The sequence below is a fragment of the Pelecanus crispus genome, chromosome 6, assembly GCF_030463565.1.
Source record: "Pelecanus crispus isolate bPelCri1 chromosome 6, bPelCri1.pri, whole genome shotgun sequence".
Taxonomy (NCBI): Eukaryota; Metazoa; Chordata; class Aves; order Pelecaniformes; family Pelecanidae; genus Pelecanus; species Pelecanus crispus.
In genome coordinates, this window is record NC_134648.1 from 63,108,310 (window position 1) to 63,125,290 (window position 16,981).

Below are 16,981 nucleotides of genomic sequence, written 5' to 3' on the forward strand. Positions count from 1 at the left end.
GAAGATGGTTTCATTTTTAAAATCAGAGAGTTTTGATAGGCCTATGTTCCTGTGCAGAACTGCCCCCATGTACAAGCCTGATACAATCACCTTCTCTGGGCTTCATTTAAGGCAAGCCAGGAGGCAGATTAGGGAGTGCTTAAGGATTTTTCCATCAGTTTGGAAAGCAAACAGAAAAAAGATAGAAATACTATTGAAAATACTCTATGTATTTTGGAGTACTTTAAATGAACTTTGCTGTTTGAAGGTGAAACAAAAAAAAAAAAAATACAGATGCTAACTTGGATGAGAATTGTGTTTAAACAAACAGAAGAACTAGGAAGTAGGAGAGAATTACCTGGCCTTAAATTAGGAATAACTAGAACTTGCAGAAGTAGCATAATGAGGTTTGAGAGTTTGTTTGCCATCTGAACAGGGGGTATAAAATACATTCACTGAGACTAAACTGAACTGGACAGTAAGGCCAGTAGAATCTTGAAGTCCAGAAGGAAGTACCTCTGATGGAAGTTCCTTGAATGAAAAACGTCTCAAAAAGTCAGACTTAAGAATAACAGAGTGGCTTCTGACTCCGGACAGCAGGACTGTCGCTGTCCTTCCTGAAACAGCGTACTGGGAGATGGGTTGCAAGTTAGATTCACAAAAGAACTGAGTTCTATGATGCTGAGGATTGTCATATCAAAAATTTAGGTGCCTTTCTGTCTAATGGAGAATGCTATGTGGATTCCCTTTGAACCAGGACACCTGCAGATCCAGCACACACAAAACGTACTTAGGCTAGTTTAAGCCCCAGCCGTTTTAGGGCCCCTGCCACAGAAAGGCAGACAACATCACGGGCTGGGAGAGGGTGAACAGAGCTTAAAATGCATCCACGCTTTGGACTTTTTCTATTCAGCAGCTTATGCACCTTCTCTACCTCTTGTCAATTGAGATGTTCAGTCCTAAACCTGCTGGTGGAAAGTACCTATTCAAGGGAAAGTGATTAGAGCACTTAGCTTCCAAGAAGAGTCTTAAATGCTGAGGTTTCTCTATCTTTGTGTATACATATACAGCTTTGTCTCTATCTGTCAGTGCTCAATACCTACTGTGGGGTTTGCTTTAGCTTTCTCTTTTATTTATTTTTTTTGTCTATGGAAGTGCTATTGCCATTGACAGTGACGCATAACATGCAGCTTTCCAGCATAGACATACTAGTACCTTGGTGTTTCTGCCAATACTGCTGTAGGCTAAGAAGCTTAGGTAAAAATATCATAACTTTATAGTACAAAACAATGCTCAGTGTTTTGTAAGTCTTCTGCCACTAGATAGAGCATAGCTTTGGCAAGTGTAAAAGAGAATGGTAGCTTTTTGCTACAGTTGCAAAAATTGGCTTCCCGCCCCTACTCCTGATTGGTATTTGCACACAAGCAACAATTAAAAATAGGGAAAACATAAATATTTGACATGGAGGAGATTTGTAACGTTATTTCTCTTAAATAAAGGATTTATTTATTTCAAGTGAAGAAAAGAATAACTGCGTGGAGATTTATCGGTTATATTCTGTTTTCACATTCTTAAACTGGCAATAGACTGTTTAAAATTCATTTGGAAGGATGGGCAAACAGCTATGTAACTTGAACTTCTTCCCTCCTTACTTCCCTCCTTCCATCCCTGCTCCTCTGTTTGCTTCCTTTATTCTTTATTTTCAAGGACTTGCTCCTGAGGCCAATAAATTAGTAAGCAGCTTGAAAACGATGCCGATGCTGCATGATGAGGCCTATGCCCGGGAAAAAAAACTGAACAGCCATGAATTTCCAGATAATACTTTGGTGCTCCCGTAAGTACATTTTCCTTGGGGAGAGGGAGGGTTAGGAAGTATCTTGTTAATTTTCAGACAATTACATCTCCAAACACTTAATGTGAAGTATCCATTATGAGATTAGCAAAAATGCTTACATTGACTTAAAAGCAAAAAGCCTGCCACGATAGAAAATGTCTGGTTTGATATATTTGCAATGAAGTGTCTTATAACTGCTTGAGAAATAACTTTTAAATTAGGCAACAAGTAACCATTCTGGGCAGCTTAGTCCTGCATTTTTTTCTTGTTTTGGATATTAATTTGCTACTGTGCAAACATACAAATATTCTAACTAGGAAAACTGTATATACAGTTCTGTGTGAATTATCTTCATCATATGTCAGAAAAAGTAGCATCTGAATGCATCCATGAATAGGCCTTGTGCTTTAATTCTGCAGGCTGTCTGTTTTTAAAAAACCCTAAAAGCTGATTGCCTTTCCCAAATTTATGCAACACTATGATAATAAGTGATGGGCTTATAATTAATCTGCATTGCTCCTTAACTGTTGGGCAATGATTAATAAGCTTATAGGTTTTATTTAGAGGGCAGTATGCTAATTTGAGATATTCCCCAGCTGTGATGAATGACTGTACCCCTGTAAACACGTTAACTTTGCACAAAGGATGATTTTACACAGTCATTCAAAAATACATGGGACTATAGCTGTTTTGCTGGAAGAGTAAAAATAGATATTCTATAATATTTAAGGAGAAAATTGTGGCTTACAAAGAAAATGTAAAGTTTATTAATTGCTTTCTATTTTGTATTGAGGTCTCTGTGTAAGGCTTTTAAAAGTAACCACTTGAAAGGCAGATGGCAAGAAAAGGGGTAAAGGGAAAAGAAATGGACTCCTGCTGGAGTAGTACTGATATGAACAGACAGTTTGTGTTAAATACGATGGCTATACTAAGAAAAATGGAGCTCTGTTAAGATATTGTGCTTGTAACTGAATAATTTTTAAATACTTCAAGGGATTTGAAATATAACAAAACTACACTAATATACCCATTTGAGTCCTAAATATACTCCTGGCACATCTTTTCCATGAAGAACGGAAAAGCTTAAAAGAATCATTCACATCAAAAACTGAGGTTTAAAAAACAATCTTGTCTTGTTTTTCTGGCACTGCTGAGTGCTGTTTCTGGAGGTTAGTCATGGCAATTTGCCATTTTCTCTTTTGTGCTAGCCAAGTGATATTTTAACTAGGCAGTTGAGAAATATTGTGAGTTTCTGAGGGGAGAGAATAAGAGTATTTTGTGAACTTTGTATATCTGTGTGATAACCTCAATGTAAGAGGAATGATATGATCTCTTTTTAAGAGAGAGGCATCAGAAGTTGTAGACTAGGCTGGTGTCTGGTGTCGGTATGTCGTGTTTTATTTAAACAGCACATCCCCAGGGGAGCTTTCTTTTCACAGATTTTCAGCTGACTTCCAAAGTTACTCTTAGCATGTGTAACTGTGATATCCAACAAGGCAATTTTTCATATGAAGTCTAACTTAGGTACAGTATGTCAGTTGGTTATGAATGAAAACTACATGTTTAAATGCTCTCTCTGCTGTACGTAGCTGTCTTACAGGCCTCATAAGGGGAGTGGGTCTGCAGATTTTATTAGCTGATGAATTGACAATTGACTCGTGATTTTGCATATTCTATATTGCTGTAAATAAGTACAGGAATAGCAAGTGGGAACAAAACACTATTGTGAATGCTGAGGGAAGGTAATCAACTTTTCTGTGCTCTAAGTACTTGTTTAGGGAACTTTACGCATCCATGCAGTATCCTGGTCTTTTCTGTAGCCTTTGCCTGTCTTCCAGTGTAAATGTTGAAGTATCTATCACAGTTACAGCTGGCAGGGAACTTTCCATCATCCTCAGGCAGTGGAAAAGCATTCAGAATGCTCTGAAGATGATCCTGTAAAGGTCTTTTCCAACCTAAACAATTCTATGATTCTATGAAAAATCTACAGATAGCCTGAAACTATATGCCTAACACTGGCAATTTAGCTTCCAACATCACCAGCTATTTCACTGCAGACCACTTCAGCAGAAGTATTCACTTACTCCACTGTTTGAAACTTTGCTGGCATTTCACGTGGTGTAAATATTTGCTGGAAGACCAGAGAGGGGCAAGCAGTTCATACATGTGCTTCTGAAGTGATAAAACGAGAGTTCATCTCCTCACAACTAGTCACAATTGTTGGTAACATGGTGTATTATTAAGAAAGAGGAAATGAGGGCACACTGCACCATTTTGCTGGTATTTTCAGTACTGTTCTGTAAAGAGACACCTGAAGAAAATTGACTCCATACTATGTAAGTAAACTAATTACTTCATTGAAAAAAAAAAAAAAAATCCTGGCCTGTATCAGGAATAGTGTGGCCAGCAGGAGCAGGGAGGTGATTGTCCCCCTGTACTCGGCGCTGGTGAGGCCACACCTGGAATACTGTGTCCAGTTTTGGGCCCCTCAATACAAGAAAGACATTGAGGTGCTGGAGCGTGTTCAGAGAAGGGCAACAAGGCTGGTGAAGGGTCTGGAGCACAGGCCTTATGAGGAGCGGCTGAGGGAGCTGGGGTTGTTTAGCCTGGAGAAGAGGAGGCTGAGGGGAGACCTTATCGCTCTCTACAAGTACCTGAAAGGAGGGTGTAGTGAGGTGGGTGTTGGTCTCTTCTCCCATGTAGTTAGTGATAGGGCGAGAGGAAATGGGCTCAAGCTGCGCCAGGGGAGGTTTAGGTTGGAAATTAGGAAAAATTTCTTTACGGAAAGGGTGGTCAAGAATTGGAACAGGCTGCCCAGAGAGGTGGTAGAGTCACCATCCCTGGAGGTGTTCAAAAAACGGGTAGATGTGGCACTTCAGGACATGGTTTAGTCTAGTCTGCCCTTGATTGGTTTAGAGTAGACTTGGTAGTGTAGGTTAATGGTTGGACTGGATGATCTTGGAGGTCTTTTCCAACCTAAACGATTCTATGATTCTATGATTCTGTTAAACATGCTCCTGGATGGCTCTGCCTGGAAGAGCGAGTAGAAAGGGCAGAGCTGGCCTGCTAGCAGTTGTTAACTGCTTGTTGGCCACTGCATTGCTGAATAGGAACATATTCTAACTAACGTAAGAATGAGTGAAAATGATGGGTAATCTATGCTCTTCCAAGCTTCAGAAAAGTAGCAGAAAATAATAATAGTAGGGTTCTTCTTTTACCCCAAATCTTAACTAGCCAAGTGGAATTTATATGCAGTTGACTTTACTCTGAGGGGGTTAGAAAGTTAATGTGGAGAAATGGGTATATTTTGTGGGGTAAAACACATACTCTGTATGCAGTCCATTTGACTGACACATCAAAGGTCTTTGAAGAATTAGATTTTCTGAGATAGGCAGGTGGAGAAAGGGAGACCTGTGGTCCTGGGAGCAGGGAGAGCAGAGAGCATGCTTAGAGCTAGGACAATCCCACTGCGATTCCATAGCCATCATCGCCTTTGATAAGTCCCCTTCAAATCTGGGATCGTGTACTTTTGTAAGATGTTTGAGTGTCTAGACATTTCTTAATCTTTGGTCTCCATCTACTGGGCTACACACTGCATGATGTTTGAAAGTGTTACATTCCTCAGCCCCACAGGTACTTTATCCTGTTGCTGGACTGTTCGTTTTTGGTTTGGTTTTTTTCCCTTGCATATTTGCTTTGTCTTGTTTTTATTGTACTTAGAGCAGTCTTTTCCCAGCTGTCAAGGTTGCACTTGTTCAGTGGCCAATAATTGATCACCAGTGAGTTGTTTATAGTCCTGAGGCCTCTGTTTTCAACCTATGTCAGTATTTTAAGATCTTTGCTATTATTGCATACTTAAACTCCACATCATAACAAGAGACAGCTGGTACCATATAGCAAACTTTCATAACAAGGTGACAACAGGCCTAATAGGCTGGGACTGGTGTTTTACAAAGTTAGCCCATTACTAGCAAAGGCAACAGTTTACCTGAAGATCTTAACTAACCAAGAGTTTTTTCTGAATTCTGAGGTCAGAGAAACTGAGAAGAGGGGGTCTTCTAAAGGCCACAGAAATGAATCCCAGTCATAAGACTCTTAAGAGAAGATACCCTTTGTGTCAGGAAAGAGTATCTATGTGTCTATTTATATTTATCAAAGGATCAAAAAGTTGTTGCAACTCTTCTGTTGACCTCCTGTAAACCTTGGGAGCTTTACAGATTCCTCTCTATAGCTTATGAAGCATTTTTAAACCTTAAGGCTTTGTGTCGACTTTTGTTAGAACTCCATTCCAAACTTAAACAAAGTAAGTCTGGGTTCTTCTTTTCTGTCTTTAGTTTTGCCAGCCCCTCTCCGCCTCCCAAATTATATTTATTATTAAATTAAATTTAGGGGTTTGTGCTTTAAACCACATCAAGCCATGAACTTCTAAACTTGGAACTTAATCTTCCAAATTTAAGACCACTTTTTGCCATAGACTTGGGGGATGGGGAGGAAAAGGGTGAAAACTACTGATTTAGAGAAAAAATCGGAAGTGGTGAGCTGATATTAGCGTAAGATTTTTTTCCAATTCTTTCTCTTCATAGTGTCTCTAAGCAAAACAAAAGAATTTTTTACACAATCCTGGAGCTCTCACCGCTGCTTGATTCTTCCAACATGACACCAGAGGACTGGGCCAAAATTGCAAAGAAACTTGAGGTACTATGGTGTGGGATAAGAATTCATTTGTTGCTTAAACAAAACCAGCAGTATATCTAGTATACTTAGCAAGATAAGACAGTTCAGTAGTGCTATACGTATGTATTTGTTTAATTAAAATGTAAATATTATGTACCTTGCAAGTGCTGTGCTTGCAAGGCTTGCTGAATTTTTTTGTTGTTGTTTTGAAAATGTTGCAAACTCATTAAAGTTATATAGCTCTTCCAATGATAAGCTGTGCCATAATTCTGTACAAGAAAATAAATAGGAAAATTGCAGTTATGATTGTAATATGTAGGTTGATATGTTCTAAAACATTGACTTAAATTCACTGTCCAAAAATGTTGAATAAAATCCTCAGGTGTAGGTGACTTAACTGAAGGTTGCTTAGTTACACATCATTTGAGTGTTCAAATAGCTTAATAGTTGGCTATTGATGTAGAAAATAATTTCATGTCTTTATGCCTTTCTTACTCTGGACACAGGCAAACTTGACTAGCTTTGGCTTTGCAGCCAGTAGAAAAAATGCTGTCATGTGGTCCCCAGTTCCCACACTGGGAGATGTTTAAAGCCCTAGATATTTCTGCATATATAGATAAATTCATTACATCCTTCTCTAGATTAAAAAATCAGCATTTCTTTGCTCCTGTCCCCATGTCTGAACTTAGCTGTGTGCTTTTAAGAAAGTAGAAATGCAAAACATTTCAAATACTTCACACCAGGAATTCATATATAGCTGTTAGAAATAAATAACTGTGGGTCTAGGAAGATACTGCTCTTCCACTCCTGCTTGCTCTGCGATAGTGGGCTTTGTAGTGTAAATTTCCTTCTTCACCCAAGCTGTAGCAATGAATGCGAATAGTGTAATAATGCAGGGAATGATGCTGAAGAATCAGATAACAGTCTTTCAGCTTTAGGTCCTCTAATCCTGAAACCACCAAACTAGGAATGACTCCCCTCCTATTGAATGCATCTTGCCAGGGCAGAGAAGAGTTGGAGCTGGTGTATAGGTGGAGAGCCTCTAGGCTGGAGCAGTGTCCAGCTGGGAAAAGCCCAGGGCCAAGAGCAGAGGGCAGCAATCCCATGCTGAACAGGAGAGACTTTACCTTACTTCTTTAATGACATACTAGTTTTATTTTAAAAAAAAGTGTTTCTTGTACACAGAATGCAGCTTCTCTGTATATACAAATATCCAGTATGTGTAATCCAAGTGAAAAGTGCTGAGAAGGGGAAAAAAAAAACCCCTTCTTCAACTATGTATAGACACTGCCACTTTGTGTTCATCTTGGACACATACTTGGCACAGCTGTAACATGAGGATGACTTTCCAGACTGAAACATTCTAAGATGTTTATGTGGGATATCTCCTTAATTGCCAGCCTGATCTTTTATGTTACGAAGCTTAAACCAAGCTATGTTCTTTCGCATCTAATAAGGTTCATAAGGCTGAAAATATTCGTGAGTGTACTGATTGAGTTAGAGAGGACAAGTGGCTATTTCTGTGATCTCAGTCCTTCTCGAAACTTACTTATCTTGTTACTGCATTGGTGAGTAACTGCAGCATGCTTTTTGCATCATGCTATATTTTGGCCTACAGAAAGATCTTGCACCACTGGCTGTTGTTCTGCTAGCTAACTTGTTAGAGATAAGCAGAAATCCCCTGAAACTTCCAGTAGGTAGCAACATGTAGGCACAAGTATCAGTGAAGAAATAGCAAAAGGACAAGTAGAAATCTGTAGGTGAGTTTGGAGGTGACCTTATTATCAGAAGATGCCAAGCGTGTGTGCCTACTGTAGCATAAGAAGTGTAATTCAAAAGAAATCTCGTTTAATTCTTTGGCAACCCCCCGTTTTTCTCCTCACGGTGGCACTTCATATATCTGCTTAGACTTCTGTGTAATCCTTTCCACGTTACCAAATTACATCAGAGACATCAGTGTCTCCCACCACAGTGTTTACTATGTGCATCACTCTTAAAATAGAGGAACCAATTCCTTTCTCGTCCTAAAGCCAGCAGATGACTTTATTCCAACAGAATGAGCTGCGCAATTCATGGCTTTGCATTAAAAAAACTCCGGTGTGGAACTGTATGCAGATTAAAATTATAAAATTCCTTTTTGCATCTGTACGTGCCTGATAGTCTAAGAAGCGTATGTACATTAACGAACAAGAAGCCTGTTCGCGTCTTTCTGCAGTAGAAATCCCATGCTGCTACAGAGAGGATGACTTTTCAACAGAAGAGGGCACTCTTACACTGGCAATTTGCCTGTCTGCCACCCGGATTAAATGGACTGTTTTTTCTATACGTTATGATAGCCTTGGTTTGCCTAATCTGTTCCTGTAAATGGTGTAATCCCTGAAGTAAAAAGCGGCAACAAGAAATCAGACTATACGACTAATTTGCATATGTTAACATTCCTGTTTAAAGCCATTGCTAAGCTTTTCTTAATTAGCAGTCTTCTGGTTTAAAAATGCTGCATTAATATGTATACCTAGAAGAATCTCTTTGACTGTTCCATAATTAGAATTACTGGCTCTAGTGCCTGGTGTCCTATTAACCCTTAATTGTATTTAAGGATAACTTTAGGAGGAATTATGCGTGTAGTACCCTTTAAAGTATTATGCTGTTGCATGCATCAGTGACAGTAATGCAATATGCACCTCACTTGTGGATGCCAGTGCGTTGCTCTAACAATGTGAAAACTGTCTCTCCATCTCCAGGAGCACTATGAAAAGTACGATGGTTTTGTGATCCTTCACGGCACTGATACCATGGCTTATACAGCTTCAGCCTTATCCTTCATGTGTGAGAACCTGGGTAAAACTGTTGTTCTGACAGGATCTCAGGTAATGGACTTCATTTGAAGTTGAAGTCAGAAGCCTCATTTTTTATTTTTATATGCAAAACTAGGTAGTATCGTGATTATCACTGTATAGTTTAGTAGTGCAGGGCAGGCCTCTGGCCAGGGTGAATGGTCATAGTGCTGATAGAAATTAGTGAGAATTGACGGGCTCACCAGCTGAGGATCTGCCCCCAAATTTTATCATTAATGACTTTACAACTCTGTACCAAATCAGACCAGTAGTTCATTAAGGCTGGGGCCAGATGCTTCAGAGAAAGATATAAGAGCCTGTCATTGGCCATTGTGTATTAATTGGTTTATAAGAGAAGCATCTTTTCAGCCTCAGGTGGCTGCTGGTTGTTAGCTGTCTTTTTTTCTTCTAAAGCCCTGAAGCTTATTACTTTTTACTTCACCAGTTGTTATTCCGTCTTATGTTACTCATTGTTGTGTTCTTTGTCATTTTTTTAATAGTCTCTAAGCATTAGATGCATTTTTGATCACTTCTGTTCCACAAAGCATCTAACATGGTCTGTTTCCTTTCCTCTAAAGACTACATTTATTAATTTTCATTCTCTTAGCTAGAGATCAGCCCTTTGCATATTGTCTGAGGGGGAGGGGTTGTCTTACTAGAATAGCTTGCTTGAGCGTAAAATAACAGCTCTAATCACAAAAGAAAGATGAAACATCGCACTGTAAAATTCCCCTCCCCCATCTCATAACTTCCCTTTAACATGTGGTCTATTTGAAGTCAAAATACAAAAGTCTAGGAAGGAGTAGGCTCCCACTTACTGTCTTGACATGGAGCAGTCTAGTTGTGGTACATCATATTCAAGGTTTTACTTTCTTTTTGGCTTTATTGCTTGGAGATCTGCCTGACATATGATCTAGCAATGGAGCATGTGATTTTTTTTCATTGCTGAAAGGAGCTCTGACTCTCTGTTAATAAAAAGGCAATCTGAAAAGCCATGGAAGTCATCACTCAGTTTTTAATCTTGTCCTTTTCTGTCAGTAATAACGTGCTCGCTCAGTTTTTCTGTACTACGAGGAAAGATGGTGCAAGAGAGCTGTTGTGAAGCCCATAGTGGCAGTTCTGTATGATCTGCAGCTTTTGCTTTTCCTCTATACAATCACTTCTCCCATGCTCAGTCACTTTAAAGATGCCTGCTTTCTATTTTTTGTATTTTCCCTGAATCAGTCTTTTAATCTGCTTAATCACACTAGAATCATCTCTATATTAGCTTTTAAGCACTTAAATTATAAAAGTCTGTTAAGTACAGAGGGAAACCCTGCCATCTGCTGCAGTCTAAAATAGTTTGGATGAAGAAGGAAACTTTATTTGTCATAAATCATTGTTACATAAATTATTTGTATTGCATAAGTTGGACTCTTTTTTCTGCTGTGTAGGCTTTACATAAGGAACAGAGTGTAATTTCAGTCTCTGCTCTTCAGGTGCCCATATACGAGTTGCAGAATGATGGCCGAGACAACCTTCTGGGGGCACTGCTCTTTGCTGGGCAGTTCGTGATTCCTGAGGTCTGTTTGCCTGTGAAGATGTCTCAGCAGCTGCTTTTCTCCCTCTAGGGAGGACACATACTTACATACTTAAAATATCCGGTAGGCAGTAGGGAATTGCACTTAAACAGGAAGATAAATGGATCCCGCTGAGGTAACAGGTGCTTGCATGGGAAAGCACGTACCATTTTCTCAGGAGTCATATCCCATTTTGCCCATGTATGGTTTATAAAAACTATCAAGTCTGAAATGTAGCTTGCAGCAGACTTGAAATCAGAGGATCCCTTGCAAATATGTGAGATCTGAAACACTTGTAAGTCAGTTTTTTAACTGAAATTTACTTTGAAGTTCTAAAGGTGCTCTAGAACTGGTAGGAGTGTCTTCTAGCTCTAGTTCCTGAAGACTGAAGTGTTGAGGATGATATACCTAATGGACATGGAAGTACCTCCATAGTCTCAGCACCCTGCCTTTAAAGATGTTGGTGCTGTGCAGCCCAAAAGTCAGAGAGAAAACTGGTCAGGTTATACCTCATTTCACTTCTGCCATGCTCCCAAAGCCAGTTCCTGTAAAACAACAGCAATAGCTGACTGGCCAAGGTCTTCATAACTAATAACAACTTTGAGGTATCTCTTTTCCTTAAAATTCCAGTTGACAAACTTTAGGGGACTTGAGAAGGAACCTTATTATTTGTGTGTGGTAATTCTTTTGAAAGTTATCCTCATTTTCACTAGGCCTTTTGTTAAGGTTTTGGACTCTGAATTTAGATATAACTGATGAACTTACTAAAAAGTCCACACTGTTTCTTTCCTCTATCTCTGAAGTGGACTCAGGCAAATTTGCTGTCTCCTAGACTATGCCTCATGAGAGGATTACGAAACTAGTTAGCTCTTAACTTGTTTTGTTCTTAAATCCTTAAACCAATGTGTGACAAATGTGCCAACTCTTTTTGAAAGAGTTGTAAACATCTACTAGCCTCTGAGTTGCTTTAAAGATTTAGAAAACACTTTATAAAGGACAGACTACAGTATTTATCTACTGAATCTTTTAATTACTGGCTTATTCATAGACCTGTTTCTTTACTTGTCTTGCAGGTGTGCCTGTATTTTTATAATAAACTGTACAGGGGAAATAGGGTGACTAAGGTGGATGCTGGGAGTTTCAATGCCTTTTCCTCACCTAACCTGCCTCCACTTGCAAATGCTGAGGTTGATATTACAAGTAAGCAACATCATCTCTTAAGCCTTGTAATTTATGCCACATGGTGTAGAACTCTAGCTGAAAAGAATCTGTGCCTATGTAGTTGAAATGCTGTTTTTAAACTCAAAAAAACTATCTTTGAAAGCCCTGTAGCTTGACTCCACTTCATCTGCTCTGAAAATGTTTAAATATTAGTAAGACAGAATTTGTGACTCAACTGCATTTATCTGTCGAATATAGATGTGAGCTAGACTGACTTTGAATAAAGATCCAGACTAACCAGAGGGAATGTTGCCCCTGTGTCATGAAAATGCTTGCTCTGAAGATAAAAATGAGGGAGTGAGGACTGAAAGAACAAAGAGTTTAATCTCGTTAATGACCATGCTGGGCTCTGAAATCAGGCAAAAGAGTCATCGCAGAGTACTTGCAGCTTCAACAGATTCTCTGTTTGATGCATGTCATTGTGGAAGATATTTTACTGGATATTTAGGACCTGTCTAAACTACAAGCATGCTGAAAACAGCAGACCTAGAATATGCTCTGTATGAAGTTTTTTTTCCCCAAACTTACTCAGACTCCCTATAATTTCTGTGTGTCTGTTTTTTAAGGAAAAAGAGGAAAAACTACATGAAGATTTCAGTACCTGTTTGCAAAGTCATTAACACACTGATGTCTGTTCTTGGATAAATGGCGCCCTTTCTTTGGAGAGGGGAGGAGAGAGACACATTTAGAGTCTAGCCAAATGAGGATTTGCCAAAAAACATACTAAAGGGCAGTTTAAAAGAATATAACCTGTTATGTGAACTGCTTTTGGATAGGTTAGGTATAGCGAAAAGGAGTAGGACTTGGTGACAATCTCCATTATTTCCAAAAACAGGAAGTAGGAGGGTGTTCCCAAATTCTTCTGCTAGGTGCCGTTAGTAGCAGTAGGAGCTCTAGCCTTGTGGCATGCAGTGTGCCACTTTGAATGGTTTCCACTATTAGAGAGAGAGACATTCTGCAATTTGGAAAAATAAACTTATCCCTTCCACCTAATTAGTGGGAGTTACTTAATGAAGTTTCAGGATCAAAGTGCTGCGTTTGTAGCAGCCAGATAAAAACTGAGGAAGCCTGTGAAATACTGTAGTGATCTGTAAGACATCTCTCAGGTAGAGAGTCTGCCACTGTTGTATTATTGTGCTGTGTAAATTGGGGAGAATCTTCTTTCTTGGGTTTTTATGAACTGCATCAAACAGGGTATAAATAAATTCTGTTTACTGACTGATCAATAATGAAATCAAGCTACAAATTGCATGCTATTTCTCTTGGATTTGAGTGAACTGTTTTGTGATTCCTTGTCTATAGTAGAAAAATGAGATAGTTATTAAATACTTCCCTTGGCCCATATTGGGTCCCATTATCTTTTCAGTAAAATGCCCCATTGAGATCAGTGAGGATTTCTGATTTAAAAACTGATGGTGTGATAGGCTCTGTTTTTATTTGTTTCAGTTGATTACCCAGTTAGGGTAGCATCATTTATCCAAGATGATGATGTCAGTATTGAAGGATTGTTTCATTTTGAAAAAACATAGTTTATAGTATGGGCAATCTACTAGTGCCGCTTTATTTTGTTCAAAGTAATTGTTTGAAACATTGCTGTCTCCCTTGAGTTTGCTAGTACAATCCTCATAGAATCATATGAAGCTATCATGGAGACAAAGAAACAACCTGGGGCTTTTAAAAATAAATCAAACAAATCTAGCATCTTTTAACTTTTTTTTTCCCTATGACTTTGTATAATATGTCTTAATCCTCTGGTAGACAGGGCTGACTTTTGCTGCTTCGTCATTATGGGGAGCAGCCTGAGGATGCCAGGAGTACGCCATGTGCAGAAACTCGTCCTCAGGCTTCCTGGTTCTAACGAAGCTGGGAGTGAAACTCCAGAGAAGCAAAGGGGGAGAGATGACAGGATGGGGAGGGAGTGAGGAGTGTAATGGGTAAGAGCTTGCGATCATGGGTTGGTACACAGGAATGAAGAGAGGAGATGCTGTTTGAGGCTAGGCATACCATGTAAAAGCAACGATTTACTTCAGAGCCAGTGAGGAGAGGGAGAAGCTTGGTCCACTTCCCTTCACTTCCCTAGCTGCAGCACTCTTCTTTATTTTTGATATCCATTTTTCACCCTGTTCCCCCTCCAGATGAGGCTCCCAGTGGATTTCTGATCCCATCAACTGGCTGTGTTCTCAGCCAGATCCTTAACTGTGTTAGCAACACCTGAGAGTCCCATTATTCAGTTTTAGATGAGCAAGTGTGTCGGCTTCCTCAAGACTTCCAATTTAGCACAAGAAACTCATGTAAGAAGTGGAAAATCCTAGCAAACTCCTCAGATGAGTAAGAAACCCAATGCCAATAGGAAATACTTTTGCAGCAGAATCAGAAATCTCTGTATGAAATGGATAATCTAGGAATAACCAAAAATATTTCTAAGATCTTAAAGCTTATAAAATAAAAGACCTTGCCTTATTTTTCTCATATTTTGAAAACAGGAGAGACAAGGAGGACTATTTAACTTGAAATGTGTAAAGAGTCTCAGTATATTTCATAACTGATTACTCTCCTCTGTTCTCTATTGTCCTAACGAAGCAAATATGAAACTTGCTTTGTTACCATGGCTGGACTTTCTTCATCACACACACATGTAACTTCTGGGAGTGGTGCACATGTACGGGACCGTATGATGAGAAACATAACTTGTGTAGGGGACAAGCAGAGCCTGTTTGACTGTGCATGCAGATGTGGTACAGCAGCAGCAGAAGGTTAGAAGGCCCTTTTGGGCTCACCTACCCACCACTCTCATTAGAGAGAAGCTATTCGTCACTGGCCAAGTCTGTGTCGTGGTTGGCAGTTCTGGTTATTTATAGTAAAAAGCCCAAGTCATTTATGTATTAAGGCAACTGCCAGCTCTCTTCATTGAAGTGCTTTTGGCCCCGCCTGCCATCCCCCCAGCCCCCCCCGCCTTGTAAGTAGGCATGTTGATGCTTGCAATGACACCATTCGATTTAAATATTCATTTCAAAAGGTGTGTGTTGATTGTTTTATAACAAACTGCCAAAAAAGGGGGTCTATGCTTGTTTGCTTCCTTCAGGAATTTGCACCCATAGGTTGGCCTGTGCTCCCCACCCCTTGGCTGCCGTCGGGAATTGTAATGAACGCTGGGGCACTTATATAATGGTAGGGCTCGCCTGTAGCCCTGCACAGAAGGCTGAGAAGAAAGCATTGCTGTTTGTCTGGAGCTCTGCAATCACGAAAAGCTGTATTTCTTGTTTGATTTCATAACTCGGGGTTCAGTCACCACTCCTAAGGGAGGTGTCGCTCTTAGTTGCTGCTCTCCCATTATAAGTTGAAACCTGCATTGTGGCATAGGTGCTGTTTAAGAAAAGAGGTTTTTTTCAGCTTTCTAGACTGTTCAGAGCTGCTTCTCTCTTTTATTTTATTTTTAAGTCAGGCTGATGTTTTTTCCGCACTAACCCTATCACCATAGTTCTCTGTGTGTGTGTGTATGTGAATAAAGCTGAATAAGATAAGGTGGTATTTTTGATCTTTAATTTTAAAAGCTGTAGTGTTTGGTAGGGAGGGGAGATTGGAAATAGCAGTGTATTGTTTATGTGATGATCTTATTTGGAAGAATAAACAAAAGGCCTTCGCATCTTCAATGTAGTCTCCTTGAATAATGCAATCTTTTCTATCCTAAGCCATTTTGGATACAGTATCTAAATAGCCATTACCTCTTTATTTTATGTACATTGCTTTAAAAACTTTCTGCTGTGCAAGACCAGTAGCTAGCTTACGTTTGTTCCTCAGCTTTGTATTCATATTTACATAATGCAGTACACTATGTCAGTTAAACTCTTTACAAGCACAGGCCATCCAAGTCAGAACAGGTTACTGTTTGCGGTGTTATGCCAAAACCGAATATCCCTAATTAGTCACTCTTATCCATAGGATAAAAAACTCTTATGAACACCGATACATATAGCTTTTTTTACTTCACCAGCTTGTATATGGGTTTCTTACTTAAGAACTGTTAGTGATTCCTAAGACTTTTTTTTTAAAACTTTTTGTCTGTCTTTTTGTATTAAATAAAGAAAGAAGATTGCTGTGTGGTATGACTATAGGCTGCAAGACAGCTGGTTTATTCAGTACAATGAAGATGCTTGAACTTAGCTATGTGACATAAATATTCTTCATTTTGTGGATGTAGTCTTTGAGATGGAGGATGCAAATGGTGTGTTCTAAATTTTTTTCCCCTGCACGGCACTCTGCCTCACTTACAACAGTTCTGAATAAATCTGAGCTTCTATGTATATTTGTTTGTCTTTGGCTCTTGCATCACACTTTCCTTTTGTTCTGCTTTTTAGACTCATTTGTCTAATTGAAAACTGACATCTGTGGAGTCTGCAGTACTGAGCAAGTTAGGTAGGCTGATAAGGTTCATGACCAAGAGGATGTTAACTCAGGGACAATCTTTAGGTTTTTTTTTTTAATATAGTTTGGAATTACATCACTGTACAGTGTCTGCATGCATTGCATTTATCTTGAAGATGATGCGTTATTTTGTAGAGCATACTCCAAGAGTACAGGTATAGGCCTGGTATAGGTCTGACTTCTGCACCTATCCTCTGATCTCTTTCCTTGGTTTTCTACTTTTGGCAATACCATAATGATCCATGCCAAGGCAGGTTTCCTCAGTTCATTCTTCAAGTTCGTTACAGGCATTAGGGATGCTAATAGTTGCCAAACTTAGTAGTATGCATTTGTGAAGTTTTGGCAGGGACTCCTAGCTTATGGAGGATAAAGGAAAGAAAGCTCTGATACAATTTTATTGCCATCCCTTCTTATAGAGGAGGCTGCTTTTAAAGAATTAATCTGTGTGTTAGAAGGTT

General features: G+C 39.3%; 1 protein-coding gene across 1 annotated transcript in view; it reads left to right on the forward strand.

The window, feature by feature from the left end:
* ASPG (asparaginase) overlaps positions 1-16,981 on the forward strand; it is a 44,739-nt gene that overhangs the window by 2,109 nt on the left and 25,649 nt on the right. Inside the window, exons 2-6 of the mRNA XM_075712953.1 lie at positions 1,687-1,813; positions 6,397-6,508; positions 9,229-9,354; positions 10,800-10,883; positions 11,954-12,080. Of these exons, the coding sequence (XP_075569068.1) occupies positions 1,687-1,813; positions 6,397-6,508; positions 9,229-9,354; positions 10,800-10,883; positions 11,954-12,080 (576 nt within the window). The remainder of the gene's footprint in view (positions 1-1,686; positions 1,814-6,396; positions 6,509-9,228; positions 9,355-10,799; positions 10,884-11,953; positions 12,081-16,981) is intronic.